Source organism: Bufo bufo, chromosome 1 (assembly GCF_905171765.1).
Source record: "Bufo bufo chromosome 1, aBufBuf1.1, whole genome shotgun sequence".
In the NCBI taxonomy this organism is placed as follows: Eukaryota; Metazoa; Chordata; class Amphibia; order Anura; family Bufonidae; genus Bufo; species Bufo bufo.
This window is the reverse complement of record NC_053389.1, coordinates 334,167,948-334,183,316: the sequence shown is the minus strand read 5'-3', so window position 1 is coordinate 334,183,316 and position 15,369 is coordinate 334,167,948. Positions and strand designations below refer to the sequence as shown.

Genomic DNA, 15,369 nt, shown 5'->3' with positions numbered 1-15,369 from the left:
TAATGGAGAGTAAAAGTTCTTAGTTTGCAAGCACAAAGTAAGCTCACAGTGGTATCACGTCCACACACCTACTAGAGGTCTTCTCCTAGTAGATGCCCAATACACTATTCTCAAGATCCTCCAGACTATTAAAACCTACTGCATTCATCTAGGATAGCGTTTCATGGAGCTAAGACACAGACCTGTTCAATGCAATACATTCCACTGCTAAGGTTCAGCTACAGAATTGCATGCAGTTATATACTTTTGTTAGCACTGGATACCCACATTTGATTGGTCAGATCGTCCAAAAGTCAAACAGTTTGACATTTTACAGAGAAAAAAAAAAATATCATGCTGATAGAATCCTCCAGGATCACAATATGTACAGAGAAACAGTGTAAATGATAACCTGATAAGTATCAAGAGAAATCATACAAAACATCAGCTTCTGTAATCCTATGGGGAAATATAAAGAAAATAGGCCAGGAAAATAAAATGCAGTTTTTTGAGAAGGCAAAATTAAAGACAATTGACAACCCAGAAACATCACTATTCTTAAATATGGTTTAATACTTTTCTCCATTTCTGTACATCACAACACCAAGTTATTACTGCTTGGGAACACTCGATTCAGGATATATAAGGTTAAGAATTGTACCCCATTTTATTTGTACATATATGTATATGATGTGCCACTGAAAAGAACACATTAAAGAAATACAAAAATTTGGCATTTCCAAATATAGCAAAAAGGAAGAAAGCTACCAAGGTAATTTTATATTTGAAGGAGAAACGCTTTCTAAATCAATGCAAATTTACATCCATTTTTCTTAGAAATTTTATAACAGGCCCATGTACAACAGCATTATTCAAACTGTCATTCTGGAATATCAAGACACAGCAAAAAATGTATTTTGGAAGCAACTGGGACTACAAAATATGTAGGACTGTCTTTAAAGGGACAATTCAACTTACATCAGTCTACGCATCAGGGAAATAGGTGTAATATTCAACGTGACGAAATTTAGTCCTAGTAGAAATGTAGTCCTTAGTAGAGAATTGGGACAACCATATGGAAAGAGCTAATGCCTTTCTTATGCAGGAAAGTCCTAAGAGAAAAGGGTCCTTTTACATGTAGAGCTGATCTGGCAGATTATCAGGAACAAAGCAGACTCTGTCAATAACTGTCCGATCAATGAAGGCGGCATTTGTATGCAGCAATCACATCCGCTGTACAGGGACAAGCAATCCATATAGCAATTGTTGCCCCCGCTACAGAATCATTCCAGCGCAGCAGATCGTTGTTTAGAGAGAATGAGCTGCTGCACAGGAACCACGAGCATCTACTCATTCATCCGGTGAATGACAGCACCTTTCACACTGGCAGATTATCGAGAATGAGCGCCTATATAAATGCTCTTCCCTGAACCCGACAGATCATTGGTTTGTGTAAAAGCACCTTTAGCACATAAACAAAAAAATAAAAATAAATTGGGAATAAATCAAACTAAGTTGCAGCGGGTGTATTCTTGCCTCAGATTACAGAATGTTGAATTAAGATGAATCATGTCGAATGCTCACTGACCTGTCAAAGAAAACAGTTGTACATAAAGGAAATGAGTCACAAAAAAGACCAAAAAAAAATTAAAAATTAAAATTAAACAGAGAACCCAGGTCAAAGACTTGGAAGTCAGGCATTTTGCAGGTATCAATTGAGTACTTTTATTAGGATACTGTGTGCCACCCACATACTCCATACTTTGTCAGCCATTAGATGCTGCTGGAAGCATGATTAGTGTTTGCGGTACTATATGCATGCTGTTTTTACAGGATCATGCAAGGATAAGTTATCTTCATAACTGACCCTGTAACGTGGTTATGTTATACCCCTCATGTTAATGCTGTTTACTAGCATTTAGGTGCCATGTCGCCCGCTGATGTCTCTAGCGGGTAGCCACATCAATGGACCTCACTTGCTTTAAAATTTACATCGTACATGTACACTACAACCAGACTGTGCACCGTCTGCCACCTGCTGTATACATTGTATAGATTTAGTATGAACTCATCCATTCTTTATTTTGAAAAATCAAACATATAATAAATGGATAGCTTTCCAATGGATTCTCTCCCCCTGACATAAAATAAAAAGTACGAACAATGGTGTAGGAACTTGCATGGATACCTGAAGCAAACTAATTGCCTGTCTATAAAGATAAAATGAAAGAAAACATTTCTTAAAATACATGAACTGATTCCTTGGTAAGTAAAAATGGATTCTGGCAAACATGTCCAAGAGGCATGAGGGAACCTTGCAGCCGCATTTACCATCATGACAGAAAGGAAAAAAAAATAAAAAAGTTTTCATTTTTCTTATCCAATGCTTATAAGCAAAGAATTGGAAATGTTCAAATTCTAAGGCAAGGACCGTTTTATCTTCCACGATAAATCATCTTCTTGGGTTGGATGCTGGAAGGTTAGGCACATTCTGCCAGACCCATCGACTACCTAGTAGTCATCCAGGTCAAAGAAATCATCTTCGCCTCCTTGGTAATCCATTCCTTGAAAATCAACTCTGTACCTCAAGATGCCTGAAAAATAAAGTATCATAATTAACAATGGAAGCGTACATTCACTAAGCACTGCCCCGTGAGAGCTCAGCTCAGAACTAATATGGCCAGCAGGTGGCAGCATCTGTGTCCCATGCTTAAAGGGGTATTCCAGTAAAGTAAATTTTTGAAAAACTGCATTAAGGCTGCAAGCTGTGACCCAACCAGAACCAGGTGTCTTATAGGGCGAAAAATACTGTATTTATTATTATAGCCAAATTTACCATTCTATCTCCTCCCAGTTTTTACACTACATAGACAATAACATACCGAGATGTGTGGATTGTTCCCGATTGGTGTGCTATTTATTACTTTGTGGAACGTTTCGCCGAATGGTTCACGAAATATAGGCGTTTTTGTGGCAAAATTGGTCCCATAGGAATGAATGGCGGGTAGTTCAAAACTAGAGTGGGAGCTGAAAAATCAGGACATGATTTCTAAACTGCCACCACTCCCTCATTTTCAAGTCTACCTACACAAATCGGCTGCTAATGTTTTTATAAATGTATGTTTTAATGTAACTGTGAAGCACTTTGGGCAACATTTCAATTAAATGTGCTATATAAATAAAAGTTGTAATGCATTTCCCACTCCATCAAGCTTGCCATGTGCACTTTTTAAATTTGATCAATTGGGTAGTGTAATGTTTACTATCTTTACTCACTCCAAACACTCCACACAGTTACTCTGCCCAGTCCAACCACACAACAGTTACTCAAGCCACTCCACCCAGTTACTCCACCCACTCCAGTTGTAGACTACTGGTGGAGGCAAGAACACTACACACAATTTCCCCAGAAATTGTAGCTTTTCTAGTTAATGTGGCCTAGTTAATTCTGTGCAACTTCCTATATTTCCCAAGTAGTGCTCCCTTGTTTGCCAAGTCTTTTGTGATGTCCACAATATCAAAAATATTCAGACGATAACTATATTAAGAAATTTATTGCATATACATACATATACATACACAATATATATATATATATATATATATATATATATATATATATATATATATATATATATATATATATATATATATATATATATATATATATCTCTATCTCAATAAATATCCGTTTAAAAGAAAAAAAAAACGAGACGCCATACTGTATGGGGTCGGCCACAAGGAGACGCCATACTGTATGGGGTCGGCCACAAGGAGACGCCATACTGTATGGGGTCAGCCACAAGGAGACGCCATACTGTATGGGGTCAGCCACAAGGAGACGCCATACTGTATGGGGTCAGCCACAAGGAGACGCCATACTGTATGGGGTCAGCCACAAGGAGACGCCATACTGTATGGGGTCAGCCACAAGGAGACGCCATACTGTATGGGGTCAGCCACAAGGAGACGCCATACTGTATGGGGTCAGCCACAAGGAGACGCCATACTGTATGGGGTCAGCCACAAGGAGACGCCATACTGTATGGGGTCAGCCACAAGGAGACGCCATACTGTATGGGGTCAGCCACAAGGAGACGCCATACTGTATGGGGTCAGCCACAAGGAGACGCCATACTGTATGGGGTCAGCCACAAGGAGACGCCATACTGTATGGGGTCGGCCACAAGGAGATGTTATAATAAAGTCTTGTGGCCACAGGCCACCATACATACAATAATGTCTTCTTGTTGCTCATGTTTGGGGGAGTGACTCATTATTCCCTAATGCCTGCTATTATACATCAATGTGCTGACACTAACTGCAGCTTGCAGGCATGAAGGGAAGGACCAGGACAGGGCCACAGAAGACAGACAGTCTGACATACCACCTTTATTTATGACACTATTCTATGCTTTTTAGGGTCTCTCACTCACTCCTGTTCCTCTGCCTGGACACTCCTCGCAGGCCAGGAGTCGGGCGAAGTGGCAAACTCAAATTTCTATCTTCATTCAGCAGGACCTGCGATGACATCACCGCGCTCACCACGTGGTGAGCGCAATTACGTCAGAGGTCCTTTGGCAGGTCTTGAAGATGCCGGCTGCGTTATGAGGAGAGTTAATTATTTTTTTTATTAACCCCTAAAGCCACATTTTAGTAAGCAGTCTGTATTAAGAATGCTATTATTTTCCCTTATAACCATGTTATAAGGGAAAATAATAAAATGAATAAAACACCTAACCCAAACCCGAACTTCAGTGAAGAAGTCCGGGTTCGGGTCCAGGGTACCACAGTCAGTATTTTATCACGCGCGTGAAAAACGCATTGCACCGCGCGATAAAAGCTGAACATCGGAATGCAATCGCAGTCAAAACTGACTGCAATTGTGTACCTACTCGCACACGCAACGCATCCAGACACGCTCAACTGAAAAGGGCCTTAGTAATAATTCTAGAGCATGACAATGACAACCATCTGTAATATGCTTTCCACACAGGGACTCCGTGCAGGCATAGTTCTGTGGCTGAGGCGACTCACTGGGAAGTCAGTCAACTGTATGGTTGCTCAACCCCAACACACAGCGCACACTAGGATCAATTTCCTAGGAAGCCAATTTGCCTATTTGTATATATTTTGGTGTGGGCAGAAACGGGAGTACCCGGAGGAAACCCACACAAACAGGGGGAAAAAACTCCATGCAGATGTTGTCCATGGTCTGATTCGAACTCAGCATTGGTGCCTTTCTGCAGTTGAGTCCTAAACACTGAGCCCCTGTGCTGCCCCCTGTCATCTATTGTTATGACTCCATGTTGTGCCACTTATTTCTGAAAGTGTTTGGAGTGAACTGCTAGCAGTTTGCAATGAAGGTCCAGATGGGATTACCAGTTTGGGGGGGGGGGGGGGGGGGGGGGGGGAAGGGTGTCCCTAGACAGTGACATTATCAGCGCCGCCAGTGTCAGACTCTGCAGGGACACTACCTCAATTGGCGACACCCGCCTGGACCTTCACTGCAAACTGCTAGTTACTCATTCTTAACTTCTAGCAGGAATAATAGAGGAACGGCACAACAGAGTCACATCAACAGTCAATTGTAATTACAAGGGGGATGCAAGCACTTGCTAAACCAGGCATGTCAGCGGTGACAGGTCCTCTAACATCTGGAAGGTTAACACAACAAGCATCATATATATGTAATTACCTCCAATTCCACCAAATCCTTTCACAAACTGAGATCCTTCTTGTGACTTGTCTGTAACAATCTCCAGTGTTGCTCCAAATTTTTTGTAGTTATTAGCAAACCATTCTAGTAGAGGCATACTCTCTATCAGTTCATGTTCTTGACCAGTCTAAAATACAATATCAGAAATTAAACGTTAGATTCCTACGAGCTTTACAGAAGAGGATGGTTCCCGGTGGTTTTGCAGAGTCTGAGCTGTATTTAAATGTTATGGTCTGATGTGTATACATATTGTACATGGTATTAGGCTACTTTCACACTAGCGTCTTGGCTTTCAGTTTGTGAGATCAGTCATAGGCTCTCACAAGCGGTCCAAAACGGATCAGTTTTGCCCTAATGCATTCTGAATGGAAAAGGATCCGCTCAGAATGAATCAGTTTGCCTCCGATCAGTCACCATTATGATTTGGAGGCGGACACCAAAATAACGCCTGCAGCGTTTTGCTGTCCACTTGACGAAGCTGAGCCAAACAGATCAGTCCTGACACACAATGTAAGTCACACAAAAAGATGAACAGATAGAACGTCAGAACTTCCACTGTCCTCCACGGTTTCCGGGAACACATACTCCGCACCAGTGACAACTGAACTCAAACTTTTGTGAACATGGAATGCAGAGAAAAGAGACGGCACTCACCATGAAAGTCGAAGTGTTACTTTATTCATCCACAAGGTATGGAGACACAGGCAGATTAACAGGGCGCCATACAGGCACCATGGCCTGAGGAAGCGTGATCTCACGCGAAACGGCTGTTGCTTCATGGTGCCTATGTGGCGCCCTGTTAATCTGCCTGTGTGTCCATACCTTGTGGAGGAATAAAGTAACACTTCGACTTTCAAGGTGAGTGCCGTCTCTTTTCTCCGCATTCCACACAATGTAAGTCAATGTGGACGGATCAGTTTTCACTGACAATAGAAAACAGATCCATCTCCCATTGACTTTCAATGGAGTTCATGTTTGGCTATGTTAAAGATAATACAAATGGATCCGTTCATGACAGATGCAGGCAGTTGTATTATTGTAACGGATCTTTTTTGCAGATTCATGACAGATCCGCCCAAAAATGCGAGTGTGAAAGTAAGAATTAGTCTTGCCGGTAATGATGTTTCCAGGAGTCCGACATGACAGCACTACATGGAGGATGTCCCCCCGCCCACTATTGGGACAGGAAACCGAGAGAGGTTAAAAGCTCCCCCCCCCCCCCCCACCCACTTCCACCAGTGTTTTATAGATTATCACACAATAATGGGTATCGTAATACAAAAAGAAAAAAATACTTCAAATATTAGGGAGGGAACTACCAGTGCTGTCATGTCGGACTCCTGGAAACATCATTACCGGTAAGACTAATTATTACTTTCCAGGACATCCTCCATGACAGCACTACATGGAGTAGAAATACCAAATTAATCTAATAACTAGGGAGGGACCGCAGCCTGAAGAACTTTACGTCCGAACGTCTGGTCGTCATTCCCTGACACATTTAATCTGTAATGTCTACAAAAGGTATGGGAACTTGCCCAGGTGCCTGCCTTACATATCTGATCAATAGAAGCGTTTGCGTGTTCGGCCCATGAAGCAGAGACTGCTCTAGTTGATGGAGCCCTAAAACCTTGAGGACAGGGGAGTCCTTGGACCTGGATAGGCCTCTTTAATCACTGTTTTAATCCATCTGGCTAATGTAGTTTTAGAAGCTTTTTTGCCTTTATTGCGGCCTGAGAACTGAATAAACGGATTAGAATCTAATCTGAAAGTACTAGTAACGTCTAGGTAGGTAAGGAGAGAACGTCTAAAGTCTAGAAGATGGAACTCCTTTTCGGTTTTTGGATCTGTGTAGAAGGTTGGTAGTACTATTTCCTGATTAAGGTGAAAGGAAGAAACCACTTAAGGTATAAAAGATGGGTCTAGTCTTAGTATGACTATCTTCACAGATTGTAAGGTATGGCTCACGGATGGTAAGAGCTTGGACTTCCCCTAGTCTACGAGCTGATGTGATAGCTACTAGAATCATCATTTTCAAGGTTAAGTTTCTTAAACTGCTTTCATGTAAAGGTTCAAAGGGTGGCTTTATTAAGGCATTGAGAACTAGCGACAGATCCCAAGGTGGAACCGGGGACTTTAGTGTTGGTCTAATCCGTGTCATTGCCTTTAAAAACCTGTTTACCCATCGATTTTCTGAAAGAGTAATTTAGGAACCAGCTTAAGGCTGCTATCTGAACCTTAAAGAGGACCTTTCACCATAATAAAACCTCTAAACTAACTATACAGACGTGTAGAGCGGCGCCCAGGGATCTCCCTGCACTTACCGTTATCCCCGGGCGCCGCTCCGTTCTCCGGTTATAGCCTCCGGTATCTTCATAGTTAGGCTCCACCCAGGGGAACCTGACGCAGTCTCTTTCTCCTATGCTGTAGCGCTGGCCAATCACAGCGCTCTGCTCATAGCCTGAGGTGTTTTTTTTTTTGTCTCAGGCTATGAGCTGAGCACTGCGATTGGCCAGCGCTACAGCATGGCAGAATGAGACGCTGGCAGGTTCCCCTGGGTGGAGCCTAACTATGAAGATACCGGAGGCTATACAGGGCGAACGGAGCGGCGCCCGGGTATAACAGTAAGTGCAGGGGGATCCCTGGGCACCGCTCTACGCGTCTGTATAGTTAGTTTAGAGGTTTTATTATGGTGAAAGGTCCTCTTTAAGGGTACTGGGTTTAAGACCCATATTGAACCCTTCTTGGAGAAAATCTAGAACATCTCCTAGACTCGGGAGTAGAGGATTTTTTTTCTCTCAGCGTCATCCAGGAGCAGAATTTTTTCCAAATTTTATTATAAATAGCAGATGTAACCTGTTTATGGCCCCTCTGAATGGTGGATATTACTTTGTCTGAGAATCCCTGTAATTTCAATAAGTCCCTTTCAGAAGCCATGCCGTTAATTTTAGTTTGGTTATTTCCGGATTCCAGATTAAACCCTGATACAGCAGGTCTGGCCTGAGGGGGAGAGGAATCGGATTTTCCTGGCTTAGTGAGGACAGAACCGGGAACCAGGCTTGTTTTGGCCAAAAGGGGGCTATGAAGATCCCTCTGGATGATTCCCTGCTGATCTTCCTTAGGGCTATTGAAATTAAGGGGAAAGGAGGAAACTCCTAAGCTAGCTTCATGTTCCAGGGCTGGGATAAAGAGTCTACCGCTGTGGGATGGTCAGCTGGATTTCGGGATGCGAAGAGATCTCTCCCTTGATGCGAAGAGATCTCTCGGGATATCCCCCATGTTGATGTCAGTTCTAGAAACACTTGTCTGTTTAGAGTCCATTCGTTTGGATCTACAAAATGTCTGCTGAGGAAATCTGCCGACTGTTTTTTTGGGCCCTGTAGGTGTACCGCTGAGATTGACAGCACATTCTCTTCTGCCCAGGAAAAAAATTTTGTTTGCCAGATTCTGAAGGAGGGGATATTTTGTTCCCCCCTGATGTTTGAGGAAGGACACCGCTGTCATATTGTCTGATAGAATTCTTATATTTTGACCGCTCAGGAGATCCTGACTCTGAGCGTCTCCCAAACTGCTTGAAGCTCTCTGAAATGTGAAGATCTGTTTTTTATGGTCTGGTTCCAGGTTCCCTGGAAGTAGTAGATTCCAACCTTTGCAGCCTATCCTTGTTGGCTGGCATCAGTTGTCACTACAATATACGGACTTAGATTCCAGGAGACTCTTTTTGATAGGTGGTCTGTTATTTTCAACAAATCCAGAGATCTCCAAGCATCTTCTTTTATAAGGATTTTCCGGTCTATGGATCGATGGTCTCCGTCCCAGACCGCTAGGATTATTTTCTGTAAGACTCTTGTGTGGTGTTGACTCCACGGTACCATGAAGATACAAGCTGTCATTAGTCCCAGAATGCTCATGGCCTCTCTGATGGTGCACACGGATTTCTTCTGAAACGCATTTAATCTCCTGACAAGGTTCTGTTGTTTTTGAACTGGAAGGAAAGATCTCTGTAAATTCGAATCTAGCATCGTTCCTAGGAAAATGTTCCCGGTTTCTGGTACTAGGTCTGATTTTTCCCAATTCAGGATCCAGCCTAGGTCCTGTAAGAGGGATATTGTCGTCTGCGTTTGCTCCATTAGTACTTCCACAGAGTCTGCGGTTAGGAGAAGATCGTCTAAGTAAGGTACAATCTTTATTCCCTTCAATCTGAGAAAAGCCACTATCTCTATTACCAGCTTCGTAAACACCCGAGGGGCCGATGATATTCCAAAGGGCAGACATTGAAATTGATAGTTATTTACTTTCCCTGCTTCTCTTATCGCAAATCTTCAGAATTTTTGGTGGTCCGGATGTATTGGTACATGGTAAAAAGCATCCTTTAAGTCCAAGGTGCACATTACCGCTCCCTGAGAGATGAGGGGTGTAGCTGATTTTACAGACTCCATCTTGAAGCGGCGATACTTTATGAAGACGTTTAGGGGTTTTAAGTTGATTATAGTTCTGAATGAACCATCTGTTTTTTTGACCAGGAATAGTCTTGAATAGTAGCCCCTGCCTTACTGATCTACAGGGACGCGAGTCACCGCGCCTAGATTTCTCAATTTCACAACGTCTTTTAATAGATTTGCTTGTGATGTACCTTCTCCGTACCCTGTCAGCACAAATTTTTGTTGAGGTGGTGATAAAAATTCTATCTGGTATCCTTCCTGAATAATTTGGAGCACCCACGGATTTTTCGTTATTTGGCTCCATGCTGGGAGAAAAAAATTTTAATCTCCCCCCGACTGGCCTGGTGTCATTGTTTGTCCTGGGAAGTGTTGGGGTTAAGCAAAAATCCTCTACCTTTACCCCCTTTTGGATAGGACCACCTTCCCGATTTCCCTTTATCCTTATAGGTTTGGTTTTTAGGCTGGAATTTCTTACGAAAAAAGACTTACATTACTCTTACCGGTAATCGTTTTTTCCCTTTAGCCTCCACAACGGCAGTAAACATGGAGAGATTATCCCGCCTTCTCAGGGACAGGAAACAGCTTTGTGGATCAGCCCATATAAGGCCCCCTCCCTCTTACCTCTCCAGTTAGTAACCTAGTACTCAGAGATAAATGCAAGGAAGGTTTAATAAAGAACAAAGTAACAAATATCAGAGCCAGTCTGCTCTAACTTAGAAGAACATATATTTCATCAATAGAATATACACATAAGTATTTATACGTATTAAATAATGTATATCTATATATAGTAGATTTTTTTTTTTTTTTTTTTAGGGGGGGAATTCCTCCTGCCGTTGTGGAGGCTAAAGGGAAAAAACGATTACCGGTAAGAGTAATGTAAGTCTTTTCCCTACGCCTCCACAACGGCAGTAAACATGGAGGAAGTAACATAGGATAACAGCCTAGGGTGGGACAACTGCAGATAGGACCCTCCGCCCAAAGGCTAAATCCCTATTTGCAGAAACATCTAATCTGTAATGTCTAAAAAATGTACATGGATTGGACCATGTGGCTGCACGGCAAATGTCCTCTAAGGAAGCTGAAGCACCCTCGGCCCAGGATGTGGCTAGGGCCCTGGTAGAGTGAGCTTTGAGAAACGGTGGAGGAGGAACACCCTCTGTCTGGTAGGCTAGATAGATACAGGACTTGATCCATCTTGATATTGAAGTCTTGCTGGCCGCTTTTCCCTTCAACATGCCCAGGTATTGAATTAGAAGTTGATTAGTCTTCCTAATCTCCTTAGTGGCTTCCAGGTATTGGAGGACACATCTCCTGACGTCCAGGTTATGAAGAAGTCTCTCTTTTTCGTTCTTTGCCTGAGAACAAAAGGAGGGAAGGATAATTTCCTGTTGGCAGTGAAATTTTGAGACTACCTTCGGAAGGAATTCTGGAGCATGTTTTAGCGTGATCCTGTCGTCTGAAATGGAAAGGTATGGAGGCAGGATAGAAAAGGCTTGTATTTCGCCTACTCTTCTGGCCGTAGTGATGGCTAGCAGGAATGATGTCTTAAGAGTAAGAATTCTTAAGGGTATATCTGTGATTGGCTCAAATGGAGGGTACATAAGCTTGGACAGTACCAAGCTTAAGTCCCAAGGAGGCACTAGGGATCTTAACCTAGGGCGAATCCTGACGGCCGCCTTAAAAAACCTTTTTATTATTTCCATGTTAGCCAGTTTACAGTCCATAAATACACTCAAGGCTGCTATCTGAACTTTTAGTGTACTTACTGCGAGGCCTTTATCCAACCCTGCTTGGAGAAAGTCCAGTATGAGGGACATCTGAGGTTCTCCTGACGGGTCGTATTTATCCTTCCCGAAGAGCAGAAAGGATTTCCAGGCCCTTAGATATATTTTCGAGGTGACCGGTTTCCTACTAAGAAGTAAGGTGGAGATCACTTTCCCGGAGAAACCTTTTTTCCTCAGGATGTTTCTTTCAGCCTCCAGGCCGTCAGACGGAGTTGGGTGACTTGAGGATGAGAAACCGGACCCTGAAGTAGAAGGTCTGGGCGAGGAGGGAGGATCCAGAATTCTTCTCCTGCTAGAATCTTCAGGATCGGAAACCATGATCTGCGGGGCCAAAATGGAGTGATCAGGATGATTCGTACTCTTTCTTCCAAAATCTTTGCTATGACCCGCTGTATGAGGGAGAATGGTGGGAATGCATATAACAGGACTGGTGGCCAGGGTACCGAGAGCGCATCCACCTTTAAGGGTTGATCTTCCACTGCCAGAGAGTAGAAATTCGGAACATGTTTGTTTTTTCTTCTGGCGAACAGGTCGATCTTCGGCGTTCCCCACCTGGAACAGATCTGCTTGAATACCTGAGGGTTTAGTATCCACTCTCCTGCGTTTAGCTGGTCCCGGCTGAGGAAATCCGCCACCTGATTCTCTTTCCCTCTCACATGGGCTGCTGAAAGGGACTGAATATTCTTTTCTGCCCAACTGAAGATTTTTCTCACCACCAGGGCTAGCGATAGCTTTCTTGTGCCGCCCTGTTTGTTCAGGTACTCCACTGTTGTAGAGTTGCCCGACAAGATCTTTACATTCCTCTGCAGGAGGGAGGGTGTAGTTTGTTGGCTTATCTCCCCCGGACGAGGGTTCTCCATATATCTGTCTGGTGGGCAGGTTTTTAACTCTAGACTGTACCCCTTTTTTATGACTGACAGAACCCATGGAGAGGCCTGGATATTTACCCAGGCAGGATAGAATTGGGACAGTCTTCCTCCCACTACGCTTTGGGCGTCATTGAGTAGAGGTGTGGGCCGATTTGTCAGGGTTAAACAGGAACCCTCTGCCTTTACCCCTATTGGACTGCCAGGCTGGTCTAGTGTCCCTTCTGTTTTGGTCCGGCCTACCCCGGTTCTGGGACCGAAAGGACCGCCTTTGTTGAAAAAATTTTGATTCTGTAGGAAAGCCCTTTTTTCTATCTGAAGCTTTCTCTAGAATGTCGTCCAAGGCCGTACCGAACACCCTATCTCCCTCACATGGCAGAGTGCACAGCTTGTTCTTGGAGGCTGTGTCACCGGACCAGGTGCGTAACCATACTGCTCTTCTAGCAGAGTTAGAGAGGGCAGCAGATCTGGCTGAAAGCTTCACTATGTCTGCTGACGCGTCTGCCATAAAATTAGCGGCCTGTTTTAGCATAGGTATAGAAGCTAGGATTTCTTCTCGTGGAGTGCCTGACTCTAGATGTTCCTCCAACTGTCCCAACCAAAGGCCCAGGGTTCTCGCCGTATAAGTTGCAGATATCCCTGGTCTTAGAGTGGCCGTAGAGGATTCCCACATCTTTTTAAGGAGGTTTTCACATCTTTTGTCCATCGGATCTTTCAGAAGGCCGAGGTCTTCAAATGGAAGGGCAGTTTTTTTGGAGATTCCTGCTACTGGGGCATCTACTTTAGGGGTCTTATCCCAGGCCACAGAATCTTCTTCCGCGAAAGGGTCTCTTTAACCACTTAGAGGCGGATTGTTTTTTCTCAGGGTCTCTCCATTCTGAGTGTATTAAAGCCCGGATGTTAGGGTGGACGGGAAAGACTCGTTTTTTCTTGTCCCCTAATCCAGCAAACAATTGGTCCTGTACTGAAAGGGGTTCTCTGGGCTCTTCCAGGCTTATTGTAGCCCTAATGGTTTTCAGTAGGGAATTCGTCTCCTCAACTGAACAGAGAGGTTTACCGCCTGCTTGATCTGAAATATCCGAGTCAGACCCAGAGGAAATTTCACCTTCATCCAGGTCAGAGTCCTGCACATTAGAGACTATGGCTCCTGAGGTAGATGGTCTGGGAGACAATGTAGATAACTTAGCTTCTACAGCTGCACCCACTTCTTCTCTGATTATGGTTTTCAGACTTTCAATTAAAGATGGGGTCTCCTCTGACACAACCTTGTCACAACACTTTTGGCACATAGATCTTGTATGTACCAGATAGCGATTTCTTGCACATTACGCATTTTTTCTTCAAGGGTGGATCCTTTTTTGAGGATTCTTTACCCTGAGAGACACAAAATTGGAGAGGAAAGTTTTATCCTTAGTCTCTAAAGAGAAGGGTAAAGAACCACCACCAAGGAGACCCCCATACAGGATAAGGCACCCTGTTATTTAGTAATGGGAGGAGGCTTACCGGGCTAGAGGGCCTGGAGGAATCTGTGGGCCGCCTGGGCGAATCGTCAGCTTGCTGGGACATTCTCGGGAGAAGAGCGCAGGAGCTGCCTGGAACGCCGGCAGCCGCGCTCCTTTACTTCCTGGTTCCCACTGATGACGACATTATGCTCCGCCCCCCCCCCCGCGTCACGCGCCGGCCTCCGACGTCACATAGAATTCAACTGCCGGCGCGCGCGCATAGGGGAAATGTGTGGGGAGCGCTCCCAGGCCCAGGAACGCTCCCCCGGCTCGCAGAAACAGGGCCGGTCCGCACTGGACGCGGGTCCAAAGCCCGGGGTGGCCAGCAACGCTGGGCTTAAACCACAGGGAAGGAGGAACTTCTTGCAGAGTTCCGCGACCCTATCCCCTGCCTCAGCCCTCCGGCCAGAGCCGGGATAACAAACCGAAAAGGCTGGGCGCGTGACTGATCCGGCAAGTCCTGACCTTCTGAGGGACAGGAAAACAACTGGAGAGGTAAGAGGGAGGGGGCCTTATATGGGCTGATCCACAAAGCTGTTTCCTGTCCCTGAGAAGGCGGGATAATCTCTCCATGTTTACTGCCGTTGTGGAGGCGTAGGGAAAAAATGTGTTTTCTTCGTTTTCGTTTCTGGAAACCCTATTTTTTTTAATCTGAGGCTTTCTCAAGAATTTTATCCAAGCTAAGCACAAAAACATTTGATCCTGAAAACGGAATTGCACACAATTTATTTTTTGTGGTAAGATCGCCAGACCAGTTTTTCAACCACAGAGCTCTTCTTGCCGTGTTCAGAAGGACTCAGTTTTTAGCTGCGAACCTGACTGATTCAGCCGAGGCGTCCGCTGTAAAGGCAGTTGCCATCTTTAGGAGCGGGATAGTCTCCAGAATGTCTTCCCTGGGAGTTCCCATTGACAAATGATTCTACAGCTGAGATAACCACATCAACATGGATCTAGCAACTGATTTAGCTCCGACGTTGGTTGAAATTAAGGCCGCAGAAGACTCCCAAGATTTTCTCAGGAGACCATCAGCTTTGCGGTCCATGTGGTCTTTCAGTTGGGAAGAGTCCTCAAATA

General features: G+C 44.2%; 1 protein-coding gene across 1 annotated transcript in view; it reads right to left on the bottom strand.

The window, feature by feature from the left end:
- Nucleotides 1-532: 532 nt before the first annotated feature.
- The window catches only part of ETF1 (eukaryotic translation termination factor 1), a 53,506-nt gene continuing 38,669 nt past the window's right edge, over nt 533-15,369 (bottom strand). Inside the window, exons 10-11 of the mRNA XM_040442334.1 lie at nt 5,678-5,825; nt 533-2,573 (exon numbers count right to left, since the gene is read on the bottom strand). Of these exons, the coding sequence (XP_040298268.1) occupies nt 2,491-2,573; nt 5,678-5,825 (231 nt within the window). The 3' untranslated portion in view covers nt 533-2,490. The remainder of the gene's footprint in view (nt 2,574-5,677; nt 5,826-15,369) is intronic.